General features: G+C 38.2%; 1 protein-coding gene across 2 annotated transcripts in view; it reads right to left on the bottom strand.

Annotated features, from left to right (window-relative positions):
- LOC115255415 (T-box protein H15) overlaps positions 1-23,960 on the bottom strand; it is a 136,504-nt gene that overhangs the window by 96,746 nt on the left and 15,798 nt on the right. For both annotated transcript variants that reach the window (XM_062850498.1, XM_062850499.1), the window contains exons 2-3: positions 10,277-10,443; positions 10,071-10,201 (exon numbers count right to left, since the gene is read on the bottom strand). In XM_062850498.1, coding sequence (XP_062706482.1) covers positions 10,071-10,201; positions 10,277-10,443 — 298 coding nt within the window. The remainder of the gene's footprint in view (positions 1-10,070; positions 10,202-10,276; positions 10,444-23,960) is intronic.

Below are 23,960 nucleotides of genomic sequence, written 5' to 3'. Positions count from 1 at the left end.
TCTGTTAGATCTTAGAACTCGTGAATATACATCTATTTATGGAGTTGACCGAATTTTAAAGTGAGGAGGGGCAGGGGGAGGGGCTCCTGCATTTTTTCATTACGTGGAAGGCCGGCAGGGTACCCGGGTACCCTCGAAATTGAAATGATCATATCTCCGTCAATTTTTCATCGATTTTGGAAACTTTTAGCTCATTCAACTCAGAAACTCATCATCTATCGGGAAAATATTTGGTTAGACCGATCTAATCACCGTGGTTTTTGGAAAATCCATATTTTTGGGAGCATGTCCTTATACCATATTGAACCCCACATTGTTAAGGCTAGGATACCTTAAAGTGTTTATGGTCAACCATGGCCCCACGGGAAGCGTGTTCCGAAATCACAGTTTCAAAGTCAACACGTTTTATGATTCCAGGCCGGTCAGATACAATATGCCAAAGCAATTTTATGATGCTTGGTACCGAAATTGCTACTAACCTACCGAAAATCCCGGATCCGGAAATCCGGATTTTCCGGTACCTATGGTGATCGGACCGGTCCAACCAAATACGATCTCGATAGATATTGAGTTTCTGAGTTGAATGAGGCAAAAACTTTTAAAATCGGTGGAAAAATCGCTGAGATGTGATCATTTCCATTTCGTGGGTACCCGGGTACCCTGCCGGCCTTCTACGGGTGTTTTTTTTGCTGGCCACACTACGGTTAAACACCTCTACCGTGCGCCACCGAGATAGAGAGTGGGACCAATGCGAAGACAAACACGGAGAATAATCTCATCTTAACAGGTGTCAGATTCGGAATTAGTTAAATTCATTTGTTTTCTGGCCGTTAAAACCGAATGGACATCAACGCTACGGAATGTCATATGAAAGAAAGCTGACGAGACGGCAGAGGAGATATGAGTATTTACTACGAAAAGGAGCTCAGATTCTACATTAAATTTGGAAATATAATCTAACAAATCCATTTACGTCACTAGAATAGAAACTGAAAATTACATCTTCAAAATAGCAAGGTTAACCTTTAGAAACAGATGAAAGAAAGGGTAGAAATCGACTTAGTCATATGCTAATTCCCGTCATATCAGACGGGAAATATCCAATAATTACAGATATTCAAACTTACCTTTGCCAATGGCTCATCAGATGGAAGCAAAAGGACAAGCCTGTGTACAAGGGAGGTGTTTTGGGGGTTTATACACCTCCCATTACCGATGTTCCATGCAATAGGCGCCACTTCGCCTTTTGCCAAAATTAGGAAAAATCCCTCCCTTGTCGCCTTTTTCGTGCATGGACCTGCTTTGGAGCAATCATAAAAGATACATATCTCTAGAGGAATTCTTGAAGCATCCGGCCGATGAACTTTAAAATGAACTTTGGAAGAATTCTCGAATGAGTTCTTGTAGGAATACTTAAAGAAATACCTGAATATATTTTTGGAAAACTTCTTGTCAAATAAAAGCTTTGGTTGTATAGAAGTGAATTTGACGCCATTCTTGCATTGTGTTGGAATTACCTCAAATTACTTCTTTACAGCCAAAACTTACGCTGCCGTAACTCTTATACGGCATGCGTGTCGCTAAGGTTAGGAGAAATCCTTGATAGAATATTTTGAGGAGTTCTCGAAGCAGTTTTTGAAGGAAGTGCTGCAAGAATTTTGAAAGAGCTTCTTATAACATATTATGGAGCAATTCCAGAAAAAAACCTCGAAAAAATGCCCGAAAGAATCCTAAGATAAATTCCTGATGAAGTCCTTAGACGCAATTCTCGGAGGAGTTCCTGAAGGAGTTATTGAGCAAGTCTATTGGAAGAATTCTCTAAAGAATCTCTGGAGGAATTCCTTAAGAAATCGTTAAAGAAATTCGTGAAGCAACCCTAGGACGAATGCCGGAATTAATATTGAAAAGAATTCTCGAAGAAATCTTTGAAGGAATCTTTTGAGTAAACCTAGGAAAAATGGTAAAAAAAATGCTTGAAGAAATTCCTGAAGCAGGAATTTGTGAAAATCCCAATGGAATCCTCGGAGCAATTTCGGAAACAGTCCTTGCAAGCATTTTTAAAAGAATCCTTGAAAAAAAATCTTGAAAGAATCCATAATAGATTTACTGAACGAATCATTGGAGGATTTTTTGTAAAAAATACGTCGATGATTTTTTTAAAGACTTCGTGAAGGAATCCTACGAGTGATTTCCAGAAAATGATTTACAGGAATACCCTATGAAATCTCATGATAAGTTCCTGATGACATTTATGCAGAAATACTTATTAGAATTGTTGAAGGAATTCCGGAATAAGTCACATGAGGAATTTTAGCAAACTTGGAGAAACTACTGGAGGAAAATATCCTTAGAGAAATCCCTTTCCAGAAAATCTTTGGAGAAATTGCTGAACGAATCCTTGGAAGAATTTCTGAAGAAATCTTTTGAGAAATTCTGGAAAAAAATGAAAAGAATTTCTGGATAAATACTTGATTTAATACTTGAAGAAATATGTACATCAAAGATCCTCGAAAGTATACTCAAAGCACCAACGAAATCTTGAGAGGATCCTTAGAGGAATTTCTAATAGATTCGTTGGAACAAGTAGTTCCTTGGATTCCTTGAAGAAATTCTAGAAAAAAATCTGTGACAAAATTCTGAAGGTAAAAATTTCAGGTTAATTCCTTAAAGGAATGCTTTGAAAATTCCTAAAGGAGCCCTAGGGAGAATTTGTCGGAAAAAGTCTGGAGGAATTCCTGAAAAAATCGTTGCAGTATTCGTGAAGGATTCCTTCAAGAACCACCCCGTAGAATACGTGGAAGAATCTCGATGAAATTCTGCATCAATCGTAGCAAGTTCTGTAGGAATCATCGAAAAGGTTTCTAAAACTCCTTCAAAGAATTATCTAAGAAATCTTTGGAGCATTTTTGAATTCGGTAATCTGATTATCTTTTTCTGAATAGATTCATACCCTGGGTACGAAGGAAAAAATATAGTACAGCGAACAGGGAACAGGCTAACTCGCTATATTAGCCTGACAACTTGTTGTTTCTCAATAAATTATTTGAGGAACATCACAAGGCGCTGTCCGTAAACTACGTAGATTCATTTTGATCATCTCAGATCTCCCCCCTCCCCACCGTAGACTTTCGTCCACACATTTTTTTTTTAATTTGTATGGCCCGTAGACTTTAGCCAGACCCCCTTCCTCTTTTCAAGTCTACGTAGTTTATGGACGGGCCCCAAATAGTATTTCAAGAAATTTCAGGTAATATTTCGGGAGTTTCTTCAAAAATTGTTCTGGAATTCTTTCAGAAATTTCGCTGGAATACCTCCAGATATTTTTATTTCTGAAGAAGATTTTCACAGAAATTTCTACAGGGATTTTTTCAGATACTTTTCCATGAATTCCATCTGTTTTTTTCTACAGGAATTTCGTAAGAAATATCTCTAGAAACTTTTTATATGTTTGAAAGTTTTGCAGGAATTTTAGAATGGGATTTCTCAATTAGTTTGTCAATGTTTTTTTTTTTTAATTCATCTATAATTCGTTTGAGAATCTTTAGGAGACTTCTGTAGAAACTCCAACAAGCATTCATTTTGGAATTGCTGCTGTGTTTTCAACAGAAATATTCTTTCACAGATTTTTTTTTGGGAAATGTGTTATTGTTCAAAACATAACTGGATGAATCCTCTGAAGGAATCCCTGGAAGAACTCCTGAAGATTCCTAGAATAAATTCTTGAAAATTTTATGGAGGGATTCCTGGACGAAATTCCCTGAAACAATATCTGATGTAATCCCTGGAGGAATTTCTAACAAAACCCTCGAGAAACTTTGTGAAGATCTCTGAAAGTAACTAAGAGGAAAATTTCTTGGCAGAATTTCAGGAGAAATTTTCATAAAAATGCTGAAAGATTTCTTGAGGACACATTTGGAAACATTCCGAAGAAACTTCAAAATATTTTTTGAAATATTTTCGAAAACAGGAACATTTAAAAGGTATTTCTTGGGAATTTGCAAACTAACGAAGCGGAAGAGCTCTTGGCTTAGTACCCGAATGAATCTCTGAAGGTATCTCTGTAGAGTTTTCTGATGGCATCCCTTGAAGAACTAACAGAATTTTATTGAAAAATTTCTGGAGAAACGCCAAAGAATAAATCCTGGAGTAATATCTGAAGAAACTTCTGAGAGAATTTCAGAGGGATGAATTTCTGGAAAAGTTCCAATAAGAATATCAGGATAAAAATACGTACTTTATGAAGGAACCCTTTAAAGAATTCATGCAAGAATTTCTGGAGGAACTCCAGCTGAAATTTCTGAAAAAAAAAATCCACGGGAATTCCATTTTTGAAGTAATCTTTGATTGAATGCAAAGAAAACCCTGTAAATTAGTTCCAAGAAGATTTTTTCCGAAAATTTCCGAAGCTATATTTGGAGAAATACATGTACGAATTTCCTAACCAAATCTTGAAGGAATTTGTTATAAAATACAACTTGTAATATCTGAAGAAATATCCGAGAAAATTTCTGGAGAAATTCATGAAGTAAACTGTGGACAATTTCCTAGAAGTATCTTTGAAGTTATTCGCTTGAGAAACTCCAGAAACATAATAAAGAAACTTCCTGGTGAAGTTCCTGAAGAAACCTGTGAAGAATTCCTGGACAAATTGTCAAATAAATAATGAGCCGGAAAACATTCTGTAGAGAAACCTTCATTCAAGGAATTCCTGGAAGGATATTGTTTCTGTTACAATTCCAGAATAAAAAAATCTCACTCCATTCACACTTCCATTCAATAAGCATAATGCCTAGCAAGTTGATGAAGTTATTTCAATGAGGGCGAACGAGTGATCTAGGCGCCGAAATTTGGAACACTTTAATAAAAAGCTCTGATGTTTACATTACAGTACTAAGGGAAATAACTTTTAGGATCCTTTGAGAAATACTTCATGATCAGTAAGAATGTGAGAATTCAGCTAGCAATCGTCGAGCAAACTTTTGGAGAGTTCCCTGGAGGAACGAAAAGTAGAATCTTTTGAAGAACAACAAGAGAATTACTTTAAAAATCTCCGTTAGAAATCTCTGAAAATACTCAATGGCTGTACACGATAAATGGATGACTTAATCTAAGCAAGGCATGTACAAAATCCTGTATGTAACCATCTGAACAATTACACAATAGACCACGGAGTTGTTAGAACTGCGTAGACTAGAACCTTCATCTAGGTTTTGAGTCGGGACTGCCTAAATAGGATTTTTACCTAAAAACATTCATAATCTCAAGGAGGAGTCATGAGGCTCGTTTCAGAGGGCTTTTAAGGGAGGTTTACAGGGGAGGAGGCCTCAGAGATGTTTCGAACCATTTTAGGGCGTTCCAGGTAGTAGTAGTAGTAGTTCATTTATTTATCTTTTAGATAGTTTACAAGAAATTCATACAATGATATACTGTTTACATAGTTCATACGACAAAGAAAGCTTAACCTATGTTAATTCTAATCCATATTGTACATTTTCGTTTGAATTCTCCAATTGTGCTTACATTTTTTATATCTTCAGGTAATTCATTGTATAGTCTTATTCCTTTGTAATATATCGATTTCTGGTTTGAAGTCATAGTAAACGGCACAACACGCAAATCGTCAACTCGTCTTGTTCTATGATGATGTAGGTTTCTTGATCTTAAAATTATATTTGATAGGTACATTGGTAAAAAATTGTTCGTCAGCTTATATATCATTAACAGTACATTATGAATAATTCGTTGTTTGACAGATTGCCATTGTAAGGTATCTAACATAGTCCGAATTGGGGTATACTTACTACAGTTTAAAATGAACCTCATGAACTTATTCTGCAACTTTTGAAGTCTAATTAGGTGTGTGTCACTTGCAAGAAACAAAACTGAGGAACAGTAATCAATGTGTGGCGCAACTAATGATTTATATAAGAACAGTTTACTCCAAAATGTTAACTGACTTTTCAGACGTACTAACATACCGTATTTCTTAGCCATTTTCTTTACTAAATTATCTATGTGTTCACTGAACGTTAATCTGTGGTCAATTAGGACTTCCAAATATTTAAATACTTCTACTCTTTCAATGGCAGATCCGTCAATCACAAGTGTCAGTTCCTCTGGGTTGATTTGTTTTTTATTAGATATAACCATTGATTTTGTCTTTTGTACATTTAATTTCAATTTTTTAAATTTTAGCCATTTGGTCAACTTTGAAATATCCTCTCTCATCTTCATATTAGCGGTAGATGAATTTTTATCACCAATAAATAATACAGTGTCGTCAGCAAATAAGTTAATGTCGCAAAATGTAATGCCCTTTTTCATGTCATTAATGTATAGAATAAACAGTAATGGACCCAAAACACTACCCTGCGGAACTCCTATCGGAACATCTGCGGGTGCTGAAGTAGCACCATTGTACTGACAAATTTGTGTTCGATTGCTCAAATACGACTCAAACCAACTAAGGACTTTTCCTGCAACACCATATTCGCGAAGTGTTTTCAACATAATTGAGCGTGATATTGTTTCAAATGCTCTTTTTAGATCCAAGAATAACACTACAATTGTCTTTTTCTCTTCTATCATTTGTTTCCACTTATACAACAGTAAATTGAGCGCCGATTCACAAGAGTGTTTCTGCCTAAATCCAGACTGCTCCTCGATTAGTATTTTTTCATTATTTAAGTATTCAAGCAACTGATCCTTAACTATGATTTCTAGCACTTTTTCATAAATGGGCAGCATGTTGATTGGCCTATGTTCTTCCGCTTTCATTGTTCCAGTTATCTTTGGAATCGGTACAACAACCGATTGTTTCCAACCACTTGGGCATTCACCGACTTCTAGAGATTCATTTATTACATCTAGTAAATAACCACCCGTACCTCAAATGAGTCTTTCAGCACCTGTAGGTTCACATTATCTATACCTGATGAACTACTTATTTTGTACACTGCTTTCTTCAAAGTATCCAACGAAATCTGTTGAAATGCACTCTATTTTTCTAATAACTGGGTGTTGTCATCAAAAATATTAGGTACATCTTCTATACTATTATTTATCTCGTTTACACTATCTATAAAGTACGAATTAAAGTTATCACAAATTTCTTGACAATCATCTGTGCTTTTTCCGTTGAAACTAATACAACCAGCCGACTTTTCTTTATTTTTCCACAGTGTTTTTAAGGTTTTCCAAAGCTGCTTACTATTGTTCTTATTTTGTGATATCTTTTTTTGAATATATTCTGCCTTGGCAGTTCTGAGGGAGTGTGAGTACTCATTTCGTAACACTTTATAATGTTGCCAATCAGTCTCTTCCGAACTCAAACTCGCTTTTTTATAAGCATTATCTCTCAAAACTTGCAGATTTTTAAGTTCTAAGCTGTACCACTTCTTACGAGAGCGACATTTTATGCTCCTTATTACAACAAGTTCATTTACACTTTCTTTCATTATTGTTGCTAAAATATCAGCTTTTTCATCTAACAATCTTGGACTATCATTTGGTAGTTTACCCCTCAAAAGTGCTAGTAATGCGTCTTTAGAATATTTCTTCCAGCATTTTATGGTTATGAAATTATCACAAGTATTCTCAGTATTTTCATTAAAATCAATCCGTAATGTTTCGTGGTCCGATATTTTACTGTCTTCCTCAACTGAAACTTGAACTGCTTCATCATTACTAAATATTAAATCTATCATTGTTTCTGATGATCTGGTACGCCTTGTTACATCCTGAACTTTTTGACTCAAATTGAAGCACTGCGTGACATTACGCAGGTTCTCGCTATCTCGCAGATTCAGAGACAACTTCAGCGTTGCCAACCTTCCGGATTTATCTGGACTTTACAGATTTTTAAGGTCTCAACTTAAACAAAATCTGGAAAACCCACATATTTTTTCCCGGAATTTGTAAGGTTTTGCCCGAAATTTGTAAGGTTTTCCAAACGAACCAGACTTTTCCAGACAAAACTTCAAGTCATCCAGATTTTTCAAAAATTGGACAGGCGCCCCTTTCTCACAGTTTTCCAGATGAGTTGTGCAGAATACACTCAAACCTCCATCAAAGTACAATCCATTTAGGTAAAATCTATTTAGGTTTCTCCACTAAGGTAACACTACCTAAATGGAATTTCATTATATTCAAATCAGTTGTAGTGCTAAATATTAGGGATAAAGTTGGTTTAAGGAAAAAAGAGGCGTTTACGGCGTGTTTAAGAGTAGAAAATTTAAGAGTATACGAGAGTAGGCCATCTGATTAACTAGCGTAATCAGTGATCTTTTGGAGCATTATGAATAAATTTCATACTTGCACAGCCTGATTCAACTATGCACTATCAAGTGGTGAGTTTATTTTCTTTTTAAGGACCTCCAAGAACTACCTTGAGTATAGGTCATCGGAACTATCAAGGTATTTGGTTGTCTCGAAGAGCCTTATGACTAAGGCACAGACTCACACAGCTTCAGGTAGCTATAACCTATCAAGTGGTGAGTTCAATGATTCTTTAAGGGTCTCCTGTGAGTAAAGACCATCGAATCCACAAGAGCTACTAGGTGTATTTATTAGGATTATAGTTCATACTCACGGAATAGGGTTCATACTCACGCAGTATCTGGCATCTATATTCTATCAATTTCTTAAGTCCTATGATTATATAGTAGTATCCTTGAACTCCCTGGAGTTCAGACTATCAAATCTAAAAGTGTAATCAGTGATCTATTGGAGCTTATGCATGAAAGTAATACTTACACAGCCTCATATAACTATGGGTTATCAAGTGGTGAGTTCATTGTCAGTTTGAGTATCTCCCTGTGAGCCTCTGAACATACCTATAACCCCCTGAAACGCTTTGAAACGCCTAGAAACGCTTTGAAGCGCTTCCTAAACACCCGTTCATTCACCTGTTCAATTCACCTGTGAGCCTTTGAAGCCCCCTTAACCCTCAGGGAACCTCATGAAACGCCTTGAAATGCCTTGAAACGCATTGACACGCTACTTAAACCCCATGAAATCTCCGTGAAATTTACCTGAGAGCCTCTGAATATCCCTAAAACCCATTTGAAACCTTAAGGAATGCCATTGAAAAGCATTGAATCTCCTTGAAACACATTGAAACGTCTCTGAAACCCCCATGAAATCTCCGTGAAACACCTAAGACATAGGTTTCCAAACTTTCAGGTGTGCGACTCCCTTTTGCCAGAAGACGTACAGAAGAAAATTCGACTGTCCCTCGCGACCCCCTGGATGAAGGCCGGCGATCCCGCTGAGACGTGGCGACCCACAGTTTGGGAAACCATGACCTAAGAGCCTCTTAAACTTCCAGTACGCTCGCCTTCAAGCAACCGAAACTGCACCGCGCTAGCGCAGTATACGGCGACCGAGGTTTTTTGATAGTGTTGTACTTTTTACAACAGCTCACGTCCTGTAGGGTTAAGCCACCTTAAGTCCGCCTTAAGCCCCCCAGAACGTCCTGAAACACATTGAAACGCTTTGATACGCCTCTGAAACCCGCATAAAGCTTTCGTGAATTTCACCTGAGAGCCTGAAACCGCTCCGAAACCTCATAAAACGCCATTAAACGATATGAAACTACTATACACACATACAAAGGTTTGCCTGAGACCAATTTTTGTAATCAACTCTGCGTGGTTGCTCGTTTTATAACATATCTGATGAATCGCATCACCAATACTGACAGATGAACGCTAGAGCTACCCGCTCCCATGGCTTTTCCAACAAACATTCTGTTCATCGCTACAAATAAACTACAAAACAAGGAAATATTCACTCTAAAAGGTCAATTTTTTATAACTTTATGGCTTAGTTGGTTGAAATACGGAGTCGTGAGTTTGAATCTCATTAGGACGCGATGCTTTCATAAACTCATCCCTCAATTTGTCGAATAACAACATTCTTATCCTTCTATTTACATGTTTCTCAGTAATAATCATTGGCATTCTATTTTTCCCCGAAGACCATTTTTAATTACTAGGAGATAAATAGTGAACAATGATTAAAATTCTGAAGATAAATTAAATGACCAATGATTAAAATTCAAAACTTACCGTCCTGTTTTGGTGATGATCATCTCCGTTCCTAGATCATGGAACTTATCCCATAGTTCTTTCGTTTCCAGATGACATTGCACCGGGCGCAGGTCATCCGAATTGCAGGTGCCAACGATGTTGTGTTTGGTCTGTGAAAAATACAAACAAAAAATACAGAATTCAATTCCCAATGAACTCCCTTGATCAAACCCTCCAGCTCTTACCGTGGCAGGTTCCGGCGTCAGTCGTTCCTCGTCCGAGGGTGTCCCCGTTGCCCGGGACTGCGAAGCCCTGTTGGAGCCACGCGAAGGCGTTTCCGAATCACTGCACTGTTCCACGTCAACATCGACGTCATCGTCCCCTTCCGGGAATCGATCGACCGAGATAGGACCTGCAAGTGAAACAACAACAACAATGACGATCAATTAGTTTAAAGCTCATGTTCCTGGAGCTAGCCCCCGCCCGCACCCGCAGCACATATCAAGATGCATTGAAAAACGGTTCCGTTTATCGCTCGAAACGATTGTAATGTATGCATCACCACCACCAGCGGAGTGGTCCGGAGCAAAAGCGCAAAACGCAAGCTGCCGCCAATCGATTAGTGGGGGCTTGTTCGGTCAAATCCGTGTCTAACCGGCGACGATGGATGGCCGGGCGGACGGGAGCAAAATAACAAGTCTCGTTACGCCTAAATTACGGGTAATCTTTCCAGCAGCAGCAACAGCAATCCGGCAACACAAAACATCGTCGTCGACGAACGAAACAGCAGCAGCAACAAAAAATAAAATCGAACAAGCAAGAACTTTTGCTTATAAATATGAACTAATTAAATTAGCATGTAAATTAGCCGTGAAACAATTAAAAGTGTAAGCGAGTAGGAAAAGAAACGAGCGAATCGTGGTTGGTGATAAGGTCTCCGAAGGCGGCCGGCGTGGCGTGGTGAGGTGATGTTGAGTGGTGACTTGGGGGTGGTCGAACGCCTCCGCAACAATCTCCGCAACGTCCGCACATTGGTTGAGCTACCGGTTAGGGGGTGGCCATAAATACGGAACATCGAATAGCGGTTACAGATAGTTATTTCACGGTTAATCGAAGTTTTTATTCAATAATTTAATATAACTGCAAAATGTCCCTCTTCTATTTGTTCTTCTTGGTGCAACGGACGAGAGAATCTCCAACTTAGTACTCCATGAACATATTCACAATTATATTTAAACTGCGAGTTTTCTTTGCACTGATATTGGAAGTTAAAGCTATCAGTTGATAACTGTAGAAATACTCTTATAACACACACGTTAGCCTAGTGGTTAAGGCCAGTGTTGCAAAAATTCAATTCATTCATTTGAACACTAACCAACCAATCTGTTCAGTCATCTTTCCTTCTAGTTATGTTCAAAACAATTTCATTCAATCAGAGCACCTATCAAATGAGAAGCGAATCCTTGTCAATTGAATAAATTGTCACTCGAATGAGTAGCTTAACTCGAAACACGAAAAACCCCGCAAAATTCCGCCAGACTGAAAAAATGTCGGGTCAAAGTCGGGTCAATTTTTATCGAATGTTGGGCCACTGTTGGGCCAACATTGATCAACTATTGGGTCTAAGTTGGGTTTGGTGGCCAAAATAAAAATAGGTGAATGATAGGTTGATGTCGGGTTTGACGTCATCAACGATGGTAAAAGCTTTGAACCTACAACACCACACATTTATGCTTCCTAGCTGGGGCTCAATTGAATGATATGTGCCTTGACTGAGGCTGGAGCTGATGTCAATTGAATGATCAGAGGCTATTCAATTGATATTCCGATAGTAAATGGAAAAATGAGTGGTTACCATTCTCAATTTCAGCTTTAAATGTCGGTTGATACTGACACTTCGCACCACTGGTTAAGGCTATGCATCGCCAATCCAGAGACGGCGGATTCAATTCCCGCTCCGGTCGAGAAAATTTTCTCTACTCCCTGGGCATAGTGTGTCATTGTCCTTGCCTCACAATATACAAATTCATGCAATGGCAGGTAAAGAAAACCCTTCAATTAATAACTGTGAAAGTGCTCAAAGAACACTAAATTGAACAGAGGCAGGCCAAGTTCCAGTGGGAACGTAGAGCCATAAAGAAGATAAAAGTTAAGAAACAGGCTTTATTGCACTGGGTATGTAATACCAAGAAGAAGAAACACATTTTATGATCCACACAAGTGAAGCAACTTTTGGCCAAGAGCCATAAATTTTCCGCCCATTGTGATCCTCCAACAACGGGATACCCTGATTGTAGGCCCCATGCACGTGAGCCACTCTGGCGGTTCAATCCAACCGAAACGCAATCACAAATCAGTCGCTCCAGCACGAGTGGTGAAAAATTATTCAAATTTCTTAATTTATTCTAATTAGGTGAGTGAAGCCTACGATGTTGGGGGAGGCTTTGTTTGGGATTCCGATGCGTGCGCGTTCGTTTTGTGGATTTTTTTCTTCTTGCTATCCAGAGAAACGCGCGAGAAAGCCGACGGCGGACGATGAGAAACCAACTCGTAAATCATCATAAAATTTAGCGGTTTGGTTTCTTGTGCGAAGAAACGTTAGACGTTAGGAAAAATTCTCGCAAGATGACTCAGTCCCCACCCCACGGTTCACCCAAGGCCAGTAACCTACTTAACGAAGTTCTACCCTTTCCTGGGAGATGGACGATTAAACGGAAACTTCCTTAAACGATCTTTCAACCGGCCGCCGTGCCGGTTAACCATTGTCCTTTCCAGCCCTTAAACGAGTGTGGAACCCTTCATCATCAATTTTATTTCTTCTCTTCAATTTTCCCGGATAAATTGTATAATTATTCCAAGGACCATGGCTCCTCACGGTACGGCCAGCCACCAGTAATGACAGGGAACAAATTTTTCTCCTTTCTATTAAAATCATTCCGGAGTCAGCTTATATGGTGTTCGGTTTTGATTGTGATGGAATGAAGCCAATGGATGTAAAAGCAACAGCAGTTAGTGGTTTTAAATTGTAGCCTATCTGCCACCCAGTCAGTGAGAGAAGTGGAAAGGGTTAAGCGACATATGGTGTGATAAACGGTCATCCCACCACCATTGAGGTCAGGACCTATTGTCGGTGTAAGGAGGTAACAATCAGCTACTGCTAAGAAATGTCAAAAGTGAAAAGCGGATAATATTGGTTCATTAATGACCCTCTAATTAATGGAAAGCTACCATAAGGATTAATGGGTTAAACGACACTGCATTTCAAAGTTCCAACACGCAATGTTATTCTGGAGTTCAAATCAATTGAAATTTTTTAATTCGTTTTGAGTTTATTGAGAACTTCAAAAATCTAGTGCCAGCCTAATAAGTTAATAATTGCTGCCACCTATGAGCTCTAGAAAAATAATAACATTCCCCTTTTTTCTGGCTTAACGTTCCACCTTGGGTAAAGTATGCTCCTTCGCTTAGTATTATATGAGCATACCACGGTTATTATCTGAGAGTTTTCTCGGCTAATAACCATTTTGAATGTGTGTATTGTGTAACATCGTGATTCTCTACTGAAGACGCTCTATGCCTGCAGATTGCAAGGAAATTTCCGTGACTAAAAGTTCCTGGACCAACCGGAAATCGAACCCATCCTTTCCATCATGGTCGTTCATTTCCCTGTCCACTGGTCAGTGTCCAGGTTTATGGACCGTAACAATGCAAAATTAGCTTAGTTCAGGCTTTCCTATCTTCAACACCATGTATGTCCAATATGATCTCTCGATTTTTTCTTTCTGTTATCGTTGGGTTAAATAAACACGTCTGTCTGTATGTAGATGAATAAATTATAAGTCCACAGCTCAGGTGAGATTTGAACTCACGACCTTTGTACGCTAGATGAATGTTTTACCAGCTGTGCTGTTGATAAAATGAATAGTACCCCGACCAGGAGCCAGGGATGGGAACACTCACTTGGAAAAAGTTACATTCACTTGGTATTTTCTTAGTTCAAAAACATGCTATCAAAAAACAGTGTATGGAGCACTTTTAACTTGTGGTTTTATCTAAAACTTTGCCGAACACAGCAAGAGTCGCCCGAGCAGAAGGGAATAACAACAGCATAAGGAGCTGTATTATTTGGGCAAAATAACTGAATAATAAAATCAATTATTTTCAAGTTATTATAATAACTTATTGTGTTATAAACTTGTCTGTCATAAGCGGCAAAATAACAAATTCCATAACAAAAAAATTTTCCTGGAAAACCATTTCAATAACTTGTTTTGTTAGTTTCAATAACAACTTAATAACAGTGAATTCGGAAAATATTTCCATAACCAATTTTGATATTAATATGTTATTGATAGTAATCGGAGAGCAGAATTTGCTATGATATCAAACTCGTTACTAAATAAGTTGTAATACATGGGCCGATGCAAGTATTATTCTTTTATGTCCGAGACCTCTCATCATGTACGGGGGGGGGGGGGGGGGATAAAAATAAATAAGGAACAAACAAAAAAACTATTAAAAAAATTAAAAATTATAAACACTATCGAAATAGTTATTTTCCCTGGATTCTAGAATTATGTCGAATATTCCTCCTGGATTCTTCCAGGATTCCGCCAAAAATTTTGCTATTATTTCTCCTGAACTGCCTCTGATGATTCCTACAGGACTTTCACTAGAAATGTTTGCAATATTTTTTTTTTTCTAAAATTCCTCTATTAATTTCTCTAAGGATTCCGTCAAAAACTCCTTTTGTGTTTGTCAAGTGACTTTGTCATAAAATTCTTCCAGAAATTCGTCGACAGATTTGATCTTAACTTTTCCATAAATTACTTCAAAAATATTCCAGAAATTTCACCGAGAGTTCTTTGACGGAATCTTTCACGAATTTTCAAAGACTTCTCTAGAAATTCCTCCAGAATCCTGCATAGAATCCCTTCAAGGATTTCTTCAGAATTTCCTGTGATCATTAGTCCTGAAGTTCATCTTAAAATTTCTCTGAAAATTTCTTTGAGGACTTCTTCAGGAGTTTCTCCGAATGTTTCTCCAGGTGTTTTTCAAAAGATTTTGCCAAGAATTCTAAACATTGCTCAGAAGAATTACCTTCGGAATTTCGAAGAAAATCGCGCCAGGAGTTCTCTTGAAGACTTCTTCAGGGGTTTATCGAAATGTTCCTCCAGAGCTTCCAAGTGCTTATCCGAAAATTATTTAAGGAATTCTTAAAAGGAGTCGTTCAGAAATTTCCTTCTAATCTGAATACAAAAATGGAACAACACAAAGGGACAGGTCATAATCGTCGAATTGTTGCTATGATTTCAAAATTTGTTACTGTTGTATTATTGCTGATAAGTTGATCAATAGTACAACAAAACATGTTTTCTAAATGTAATTTAGTTAATTTCTATAAATAGCTTGATTATAACAAAATGAGATTGTCCAACAAAATTTGTTGTGGAAAAGCTATGCCTTGATAATTTAATAATAACAAAACAAGATATAAAAACAGGTTATGTGATTTCGTAGTTATTAACTTGGTATTCTCCTCTGCTCGGGGTACACGCATACCAAAATAGTGAGAGGGCTATGAAGACGAGTCTCCACGAGGTGAATGCAAATTACACACACCTCGTGGAGAGTTGCTTTTAACGCTCTGTCACTACTTTGGTATGCGTGTGCGACCCTTACTTTATTCGGAAAAGTTTGAGTTAAAACCACAAGGTAAAAGTGCTTCATACACTGTTTTTTGATAGCATGCTTCTGAAATAAGAAAATAGCAAGTGAGTGTAACTCTTTCCAAGTGAGTGTTCCCATCCCTGCCAGGAGCACATAGCAAGATATCATTCGGCAAATTATGTATATTTGTGCTGGATGAGTTCGACTGAAAGTCTGTTACTTTCGGATCATCGGAAGTAAATTATGCATATTGATGTAATTACCAATGACATAATTTCGTAACAGATATATTGTAATATTTGTTTTATTTTGCGCAGCAAAATTATTTCAAAACTTGCTTGATTTTTTTAATGCCAATAGCAAAACAAGGTAAAATAAAACTTATAAATTACATGTTCGTTCTGAAAGATGTTACAGAACTTGTTATGATTTAGTTATAAGCTGCTAATTTATTAATATCAACGCATCCCCTGATGTTTGCCTATTTGCGTTGTCTTTTCGCTGGACATTTTTTATTAAGTTTTATTCGTGGTTTTAACTAATGCTAATTCTTCACACTGAACAAACTCTTGGGTTCATTTCTGAATGAATTATTGAAGAAATTATTCGCCAAAATTCTGGAGAAATTCCTGAAAGTTTTGCGGAGAAATTGCCGGAAATTCCTCAGAAGAATAAGAATATGTGGGGAAAATTATGGAGGAATTTTCGAAAAAAAAATCTAAAACAATCGTTGGAGGATTTTTTTTAAATCTGTAAGATATTACCGAACGAACTTCTGAGGCTTTTCCAGCAGAAATCTTCGGAGGCTTTTATGAAGAAATGCTTGGAAGAATTGCTGGAGAAATCTATGGAGGCAATCCAACTGCAATTTCTGGGGAATGGGATGGAAAATTGGAAAAAATTTGAACTCTTGGAGAATTACCTGAATGTTTGCCTGGAGAATTATGAGTAAAAATTTAAGTAGGAATCAATGAGGGAATTCTCGGAGAGATACAAGGAGTAATGCTTAGTGAAATCCCTAAAAGCACTTCAAGAGAAATACTTTAAAAAATTCCAGAAGCAATCCCCGAATGTACTTGTATAATGAATGAAACGCTTATATAATGAATGAACAGCATTAAAAACCTTTACAAAACCTTTATTTTAGAGGCACAGCAGTGCCACGTTGCAGTATATTTACGTACAACATTTTACATAACTTGAGAGCCAATTACTTTTCGACATCGCTGATGACCCATATAACATGTCCAAAAGCTCTTTATAGCACTCAGCGTACTTCCTGAAAGGAATACGCCAAGTCTTGAGTTTGGACAAACGCTCATACATCATCACCATAGCTTGGGTCCCTTCACATTGCTCAATTCCGGGCAATGGGAAAGCGGACTCTCTGGCTAAGGTGAACGCTAGCGAAGGCGATATTTACGAGCGTTAAATCGCCTTCGACGATTTTTTTTTGCATTGGCCCGTCAGGAGACCTTGATCAGCTGGCAACACAAATGTTGCCAGCCGATCAAGTCTTGTTGTCTACCGATAAAGTCCTTTTTTTTAGTTCCGTTACAGATATGGACAATTTGTCCCATCAATGTTTTTAGTATAAGTTAGCAAATAATTTAGTTTTAAACCCATAAATCCGTCCTTCCCAATTTTATTTTATTTTTTGTTTTTTCTTCAATCCTTAACCTCGAAACAGCCGCGAGTACTTCGGCCCAAACTAACATAGTTTTAAGGTAGTAATAAATTGTAAAATGTAAAATCATTGTAAAAACAAAAGATTTCGGCTCAGTTATGCCCATGTGGCGCCCGAGCCTTCCAAATAAACGAATAAGTAATAAAAAAGGTATTGCACATTTTCCATCATTTGAGAGGCAAATTCGCTGAAAACTCGAACTTCAGTCAAAACTTGGTAGTCAAAAACTGTGTATTTCCAAGAACAACAGCGCCATGCAACAGTTGAAATACTCGCTTAACAGTACCTAAACATTTTCATTTGTTATACATTGCATTTGTAAAACTATAACTGAGTTTCTAATATTGTTGGCATAAAAATGATCAACCTACATTTGAATTTTGTTGCAACTGACCTTGTTATAAATTTAATACCTATAATACAAACTTGTTTGTCGACCAATTCCATCAAATTTATCTAAATATAACAAACGTTCATTTATGTATCTATCAACTATTGATGTAATTATGTTATGTTAAGTTATATATCAGTTTTGAAAAATCTATTAGCCCTTCAATCCAAGGAATGGCTGCCGGACCATGTTCCAATCGAATAAGAATCCCCACCAATGAAGGAGCTGCTTTTATACAGTCCAAAACAGCCGTTATCCGAGCAAAGTCGAATAACAGCTCCATAACAAAATGATAAGTGGTGCTCACTCCAGAACTCATTTATCAATTTTGTATAATCACCCTGATAATTCATGTAATCGCACCTGTCAAACTCTTAGGCGTTATCATCGACAACAACATCGGAAGTTAGTTATGAATGACCGAGCAAATACCTCACTGATAACAAAATTAGTTTTCAATCAGATCAATTCAATTGATTTACAGAAATTGTTATCAGAATGCCCCTGATGATAACATAATGAGATATTTTAATGATATCGTGGGTATAATTAATTGTTATCATGTTTGTTATGTTGCCTGTTTATTCAACCAAACTGAGAAAAAAATTTGTTAATTATTTTTGATATCAGATAACACAGTTTGTTATCTGTTTATTATAAAACTTTGCTCGGGTATCCAGTACAAATGTTGTCAAACACACAGCAAAGCAGTGCGTTGTAGCGTTTTATGAAATATACTTTAAGCATGAAGCTGTGACGAAGAACCTTTTGGCGCAGCCACACAACTTGTAGAGAAAAAGAGTTGAATAATTGCATATTTTGATATTGAGATCAAAATGTGATATTGGTATGATTGAAATAAGGAATAAAAGATCTAAAAATAATATCTAAAATCTACTCTTGGAACATCATCATCAGATCACATTTAGATCTTGTAAGATCTGACCAACAGCAGCAAGCTATTCGTTTGATCTTGAAATATCAAATTTTGATATTGTTTCGATGTTCCAGGAACATTTTTCAGATATTATTTTCAGATCTTCTATCACTTATATCAATCAAACCAATATCACGCATTGATGGTCAGTACTTCACCTCTACCCGGGTACGTTTAACGTTTCACAAGCTTTTTCAGATAGATGAAGTTGGGTTAGTTTTATTTTGTGGCACAACCCAACAAACGATATTGCTGTACAATTGATGGTTTAGTTTATTAAAAAAAATGCTGAATAAACTGTTAGTTATCTATTATTGTTACCTGGGAGTTCTAAAGCCTTGTCTGATGTAAAACAAAACTAATAAACATTAACAAACTTCTCATTCATAAGTTATATTCTGATTTATCGGGGGCCATTTACCCGAGGCGGTAAACGCACGGGTATTCAGCATGACCATGCTGAGGGTGACGGGTTCGATTCCCGGTCGGTCCAGGATCTTTTCGTAAAGGAAATTTCCTTGACTTCCTTGGGCATAGAGTATCTTCGTGCCTGCCACACGATATACACATGCAAAATGGTCATTGGCAGAGGAAGCTCTCAGTTAATAACTGTGGAAGTGCTCATAGAACACTAACACTAAGCTGAGAAGCAGGCTTAGTCCCAATGAGGACGTTACGCCAAGAAGAGAGAGAGAGAGATTCTGATTTATCGACCATATTCTATTAATAACTTGATGATTCTGTGGCTATATCGGTCTTTTTCTACTCATAATATAAGGGAGTAGAGATCAAAGTGGATAATGAAATGATAAATATGATAGAATTCGCTAGGTAGCAAACAAGTGTGAAAATGTTTATAGAAGGTTAAATTAGGCAAGAACAATACATAGGCCGGATGCCTGAAGCCAGTCTTGGTAAGGTGGTATGAACTACCAACTACGCCGATCTGTTTAAAAGCACAGGTCGCACGGCAGAAGTTTCACGCATTCGATGTATTCGTTCAATACATGGCCTTCTTGCCTAATTTCACCTTCTATAAAAATTTTCACACTTGTTCGCTACCTAGCGAATTCTATCATATTTATCATTTCATTATCCACTTTGATCTCTACTCCCTTATACTATGAGCAGAAAAAGACCGATATAGCCACAGAATCATCAAGCTCCTTCATAAGTAAATAAGCTTTCCCTAGTTATATATCCTTACCCGATGATAGGTTTGCGTCAAAAACGTGTGGAAAGATTCGAAACTTTTTCATAAGATCGTATTCAAATTTTAACAGGGTTTCAAAGATAATAAGAGAGATCTGTAGTAGAAATTGAAGTCCTGGCAGAAACAGCACCCAACAGGAAAGAAGAATCTACACAAATGCCGCGTAACTCAAAAATAGCCGCAGTCGAGAAAGTTGCGTGAAAAAGAATCTATTATATACTATAGGATGCCATTTTCAATTTCAATTCGCGATATTTCTATGTTTTCTCATAGTTGGAAGTGTGTTCATAAAAATAGCAGTGAAAGTCAATTTTCATACAAAATGGTCAACTTTGACATAAAGTTTGCTATTTTGTACGAAAATTGGCTTTCACTGCTATTTTTATGAACACAGCTTTAAATCTGATAACATAAGTATATTTGAGGGGTTGATCGAATTTCCAAACTAGGAGGGCAGGGGACGGAATGCAATTTTTGTTTTGCATAACATGAAATGCTTGTTTCTAAACAAATTTTTATTCAATAGCCTAACCTTTTTCAAAGTGTATGAAATCATGCGTATGGAAATTCTTAATAGGAATTTCTTGAGGAATCCCAGCTAGAATGCATGTAGAAAGACCAATATGAGTTCCTGAAGAATCACCGGAAGGGTTTCCGGAAAAATACTAGGAAGATTGCCAGGAAGAATCGCAGCAGGTATGCTAGAAGAAAACTCTAGAGCAATCCCTAGTAGAAGGTACCACATTTAGAATTTCTGAAAGAATTCCAGGTGGAATTACTGGGAAAACACAACAATAGTTGCTCGAATCCCTAAAGGAAGGCCAACAGGAGCTTCTGAAGGAATCCCATGAGGAATTTCTCGAGAAATTCTTGGATAAAACTCCATCAGGACTTCCTGGAGGAATCCTAAGAGATGTTCATTGAAGAAATATCTCGATGAACCCATAAAGAGATAACCTGAGAAATCTCTGGAGGAATCGATAGAAGTTTTCAAGAAGATATTCCTCGAGGAATTCTTGGATGATTCCCAGTATGAACCGCAGGTACAAATGTTACGGATAACTCAAAAACGGCTTGGAATGATACACCTTTAAAAATCACAAAATTTTAGGTTACGCTTGACTGTATTTGTTTACTTTCGAAAAAAAAAAAAATAAACGGGAACTACCGGACCGGTTTTCCGGGAAATCCGGGTTCCAAATGACCAGAAGTATTTCAAACAACGTAAAACTAGCACAGGATGGCGTATCGCGAAAACCGTGATGTTTGAAATGCCTCATGACAATATTGAACTATTTTCAAAACTGGATTTCGGGAAATCGGTAAACTAATTCCAAGACGCCCAAATGTATTCCAAGTGACCAATCATCGTGATAATATGCTATAATATATTTTTCTATCATTCCTGCTCACTTAGATCTGAAAACTAAATTGTTCTCATATTGAAAATTCACTTCCCCCAAAATTCCAATGGCCCATTTTGATTCCGAAATAACTCCGGAACCAGGTGGTCATTCCAATAATCCCTAACAAAACCCTAAATAAGTATGAGATGTGCTTCTAGAGTCAAAATTTGGTTGAAAACTATTTAAAACTTGAAGCATTTGAAGGCAAAGTACGTTTGATTGACAAATTGCGAGATAAATTTGTGAAAAAACTTTCACTTCGAACTAACGACTCCATATCGCTAGTCTGACGCTTTAGCCAGCTAAGCCATAGATCAAGCTTCAAGATTCTGCGGAGTAGAAAGTCAAGCTGGATTCTTATTATTAACTTATTAACTTATTCAACCCGAATACTGTTGCAAAAAACAGTTTCTCAAAAAAAATATTCAAAAATATTAAAAGACTCTCACCACATCTTCTCCAAGCTCCACTTCAGTGGAAAATACAGAAGGGAACATTTTTTTTACCAACCAACTCAAGAACGGGAGCAAAATATCGATTTTTCACCACCTCCCGTCAAGTTTTTTTTCTGTATCGCTTCCAAACCGAGCAAGGTTTCACTTTGCAAGTCGTTTTTCTTTGTCTTTATCGTCTCGAAGACAAGGCGCACTCCCGATGATGGTGCTCTGTGTGGAAAGTGTGGAGAACAGAATTTTCTTTCCGGGTCCACTCCGCACCCCATGGAGTCGTGTTGGTTAGACGGTCGTCGTATGTGGTTTGTTCTTGTTCTGGTGTATATAAACGGGATCACTATTTTCTCTCGATTTCCCCAAGGGGAATGTATCTCTATTTTTGACTTTGTCCTTGTTTGTATCTAGTTGAATCGATCTTAAATGGTTTCACAAGTCAAATGTCCATTTCATACTGGAACGCTTTCAACCATAGTGCAGCCTAATTGAATCATCGCTTTGAGTACTCGAACACTTGTCGAACTGATATCTAATTGATTCGCTAATAATCGACAACTGGCCGATTCATTTTTTTTCCCGCCTGTTCAGTCCGCAACGCTGCGAACTGAAGAAGGAGCACGTATCGTTCACGTGAAGAAAGCGCAAGCAAATCGAGGTAGCAGCACGCAATCTTCGCATGAAGGAAACCCCCCAAAAAGGAGCCAATCGCCACGCTGAGAAGGAGGAAAAAACCATCGTCGTCGTCGACGACGGCCGTCGAGGACGAGAGCAGAAGAAGCGCTACTTGGTGAGCATCAGTTTCAATACGCAACTCGGAGTGATTGGATCGCAGCAACCGAAGCTACAGATAAGTCAAGCCGGCAAGCCAAGTCCGGCAGAAGAGAAGTGTGGGCCGACGACGGCCAAAATAAAAGTCTGTAAATAGTGTAATTAGTGACATTAAAATGAATTAGAACAAAAACCAGTGTGTGTGTCGTTTGTCTCTGAGCCGGAAATTCCCTTGGTCCGCCAGTCGCCTGCGTGTCCGGTTGAGTCCTTTTCAGGGCTAGAGTTATTTGGAGATAGTTTTCCCACCCTATGGAGTTCGCCGCTGGTCCGTCGGTCGCTGCATGGCAGTTTCCATACACCGAATCCACTTGGGGAATCGGTGAGACCGGCGGGCGCGCTGCAATCAAGGCAGCCTGGAGAAGAAAAGCAGTTTTACAGTCCACTGCAACACGCCGCATCATGTTTTGGTCCGATCGAACCGGATGGTTTGGTTCATCATCGCTGCTGGCTGGAACGCATCGTGACTGGGCGTGATTCAGTGGAGTGGCTGGCTTGGAGACAAAAACACACACCGCACAAAAGTTGGAAAAAGTTAAGCAAAGCAAAGACTGGACAATCGCACAAGAGTGAAGTGATTAACTGCTAATGAACATTGGACAAAAGTGCTAGTGCAAGTGATTAATTAAGAATCATGCCGCCGAAGCGTACACCTGTGAAGAATATGGAAGGTGGTGGTAGCAATTCCGCCGCCGCCAGCAACGACGACGCAGTGGAAGAGTTCGACGCGCTGGTGCACATGCGTGGCTCAGCAAAGGCGAAGCTGACACGCGTCAAGCACATGATGGATCAAATCGTAGAGGAGGAGATCACGCTGCCGCAGGTCAAGGTGCACCAGAAGAAAGTGGAAGCTGCCTACAAGGAGTTTTCGGACTACCATGAACGCATCATGGCGGTCTGCCCACCGAGCAAGAGACAGGATCAAGACTGTAAGTACCTTGAATTTGAAACATTGTACGACGACATTTCCCTCGCTCTCGAAACATGGGTCGAGATGCTGAGTCAAACGAATCGTAACCAACAACCGATTGTGGTTCAACCATCGCTTCCTCGTGCCATTCCGCATTTCGATGGCAAATACGAGCAGTGGGAAAAATTCAAAGTCATGTTTAGGGACGTGGTCGACAGATCGAATGATCCGCCACGGATTAAGCTCTACCATTTGGAAAAGGCTCTGATTGGGGACGCAGCTGGCATAATTGATGCAAAAACCATCGCTGATGGCAATTATGACCATGCATGGGAAATTTTAGCAGAAAGGTTTGAAGAAAAGCGACGAATGGTTGATCATCACATCTCTGGGCTACTCAACATGAGGAAAATGTCGCAAGAAAGCCACTCTGAGTTAAGA

This window comes from Aedes albopictus, chromosome 2 (assembly GCF_035046485.1).
Source record: "Aedes albopictus strain Foshan chromosome 2, AalbF5, whole genome shotgun sequence".
In the NCBI taxonomy this organism is placed as follows: domain Eukaryota; kingdom Metazoa; phylum Arthropoda; class Insecta; order Diptera; family Culicidae; genus Aedes; species Aedes albopictus.
The sequence above is the reverse complement of the archived record's forward strand: the minus strand, read 5'-3'. Positions and strand labels throughout refer to the sequence as shown.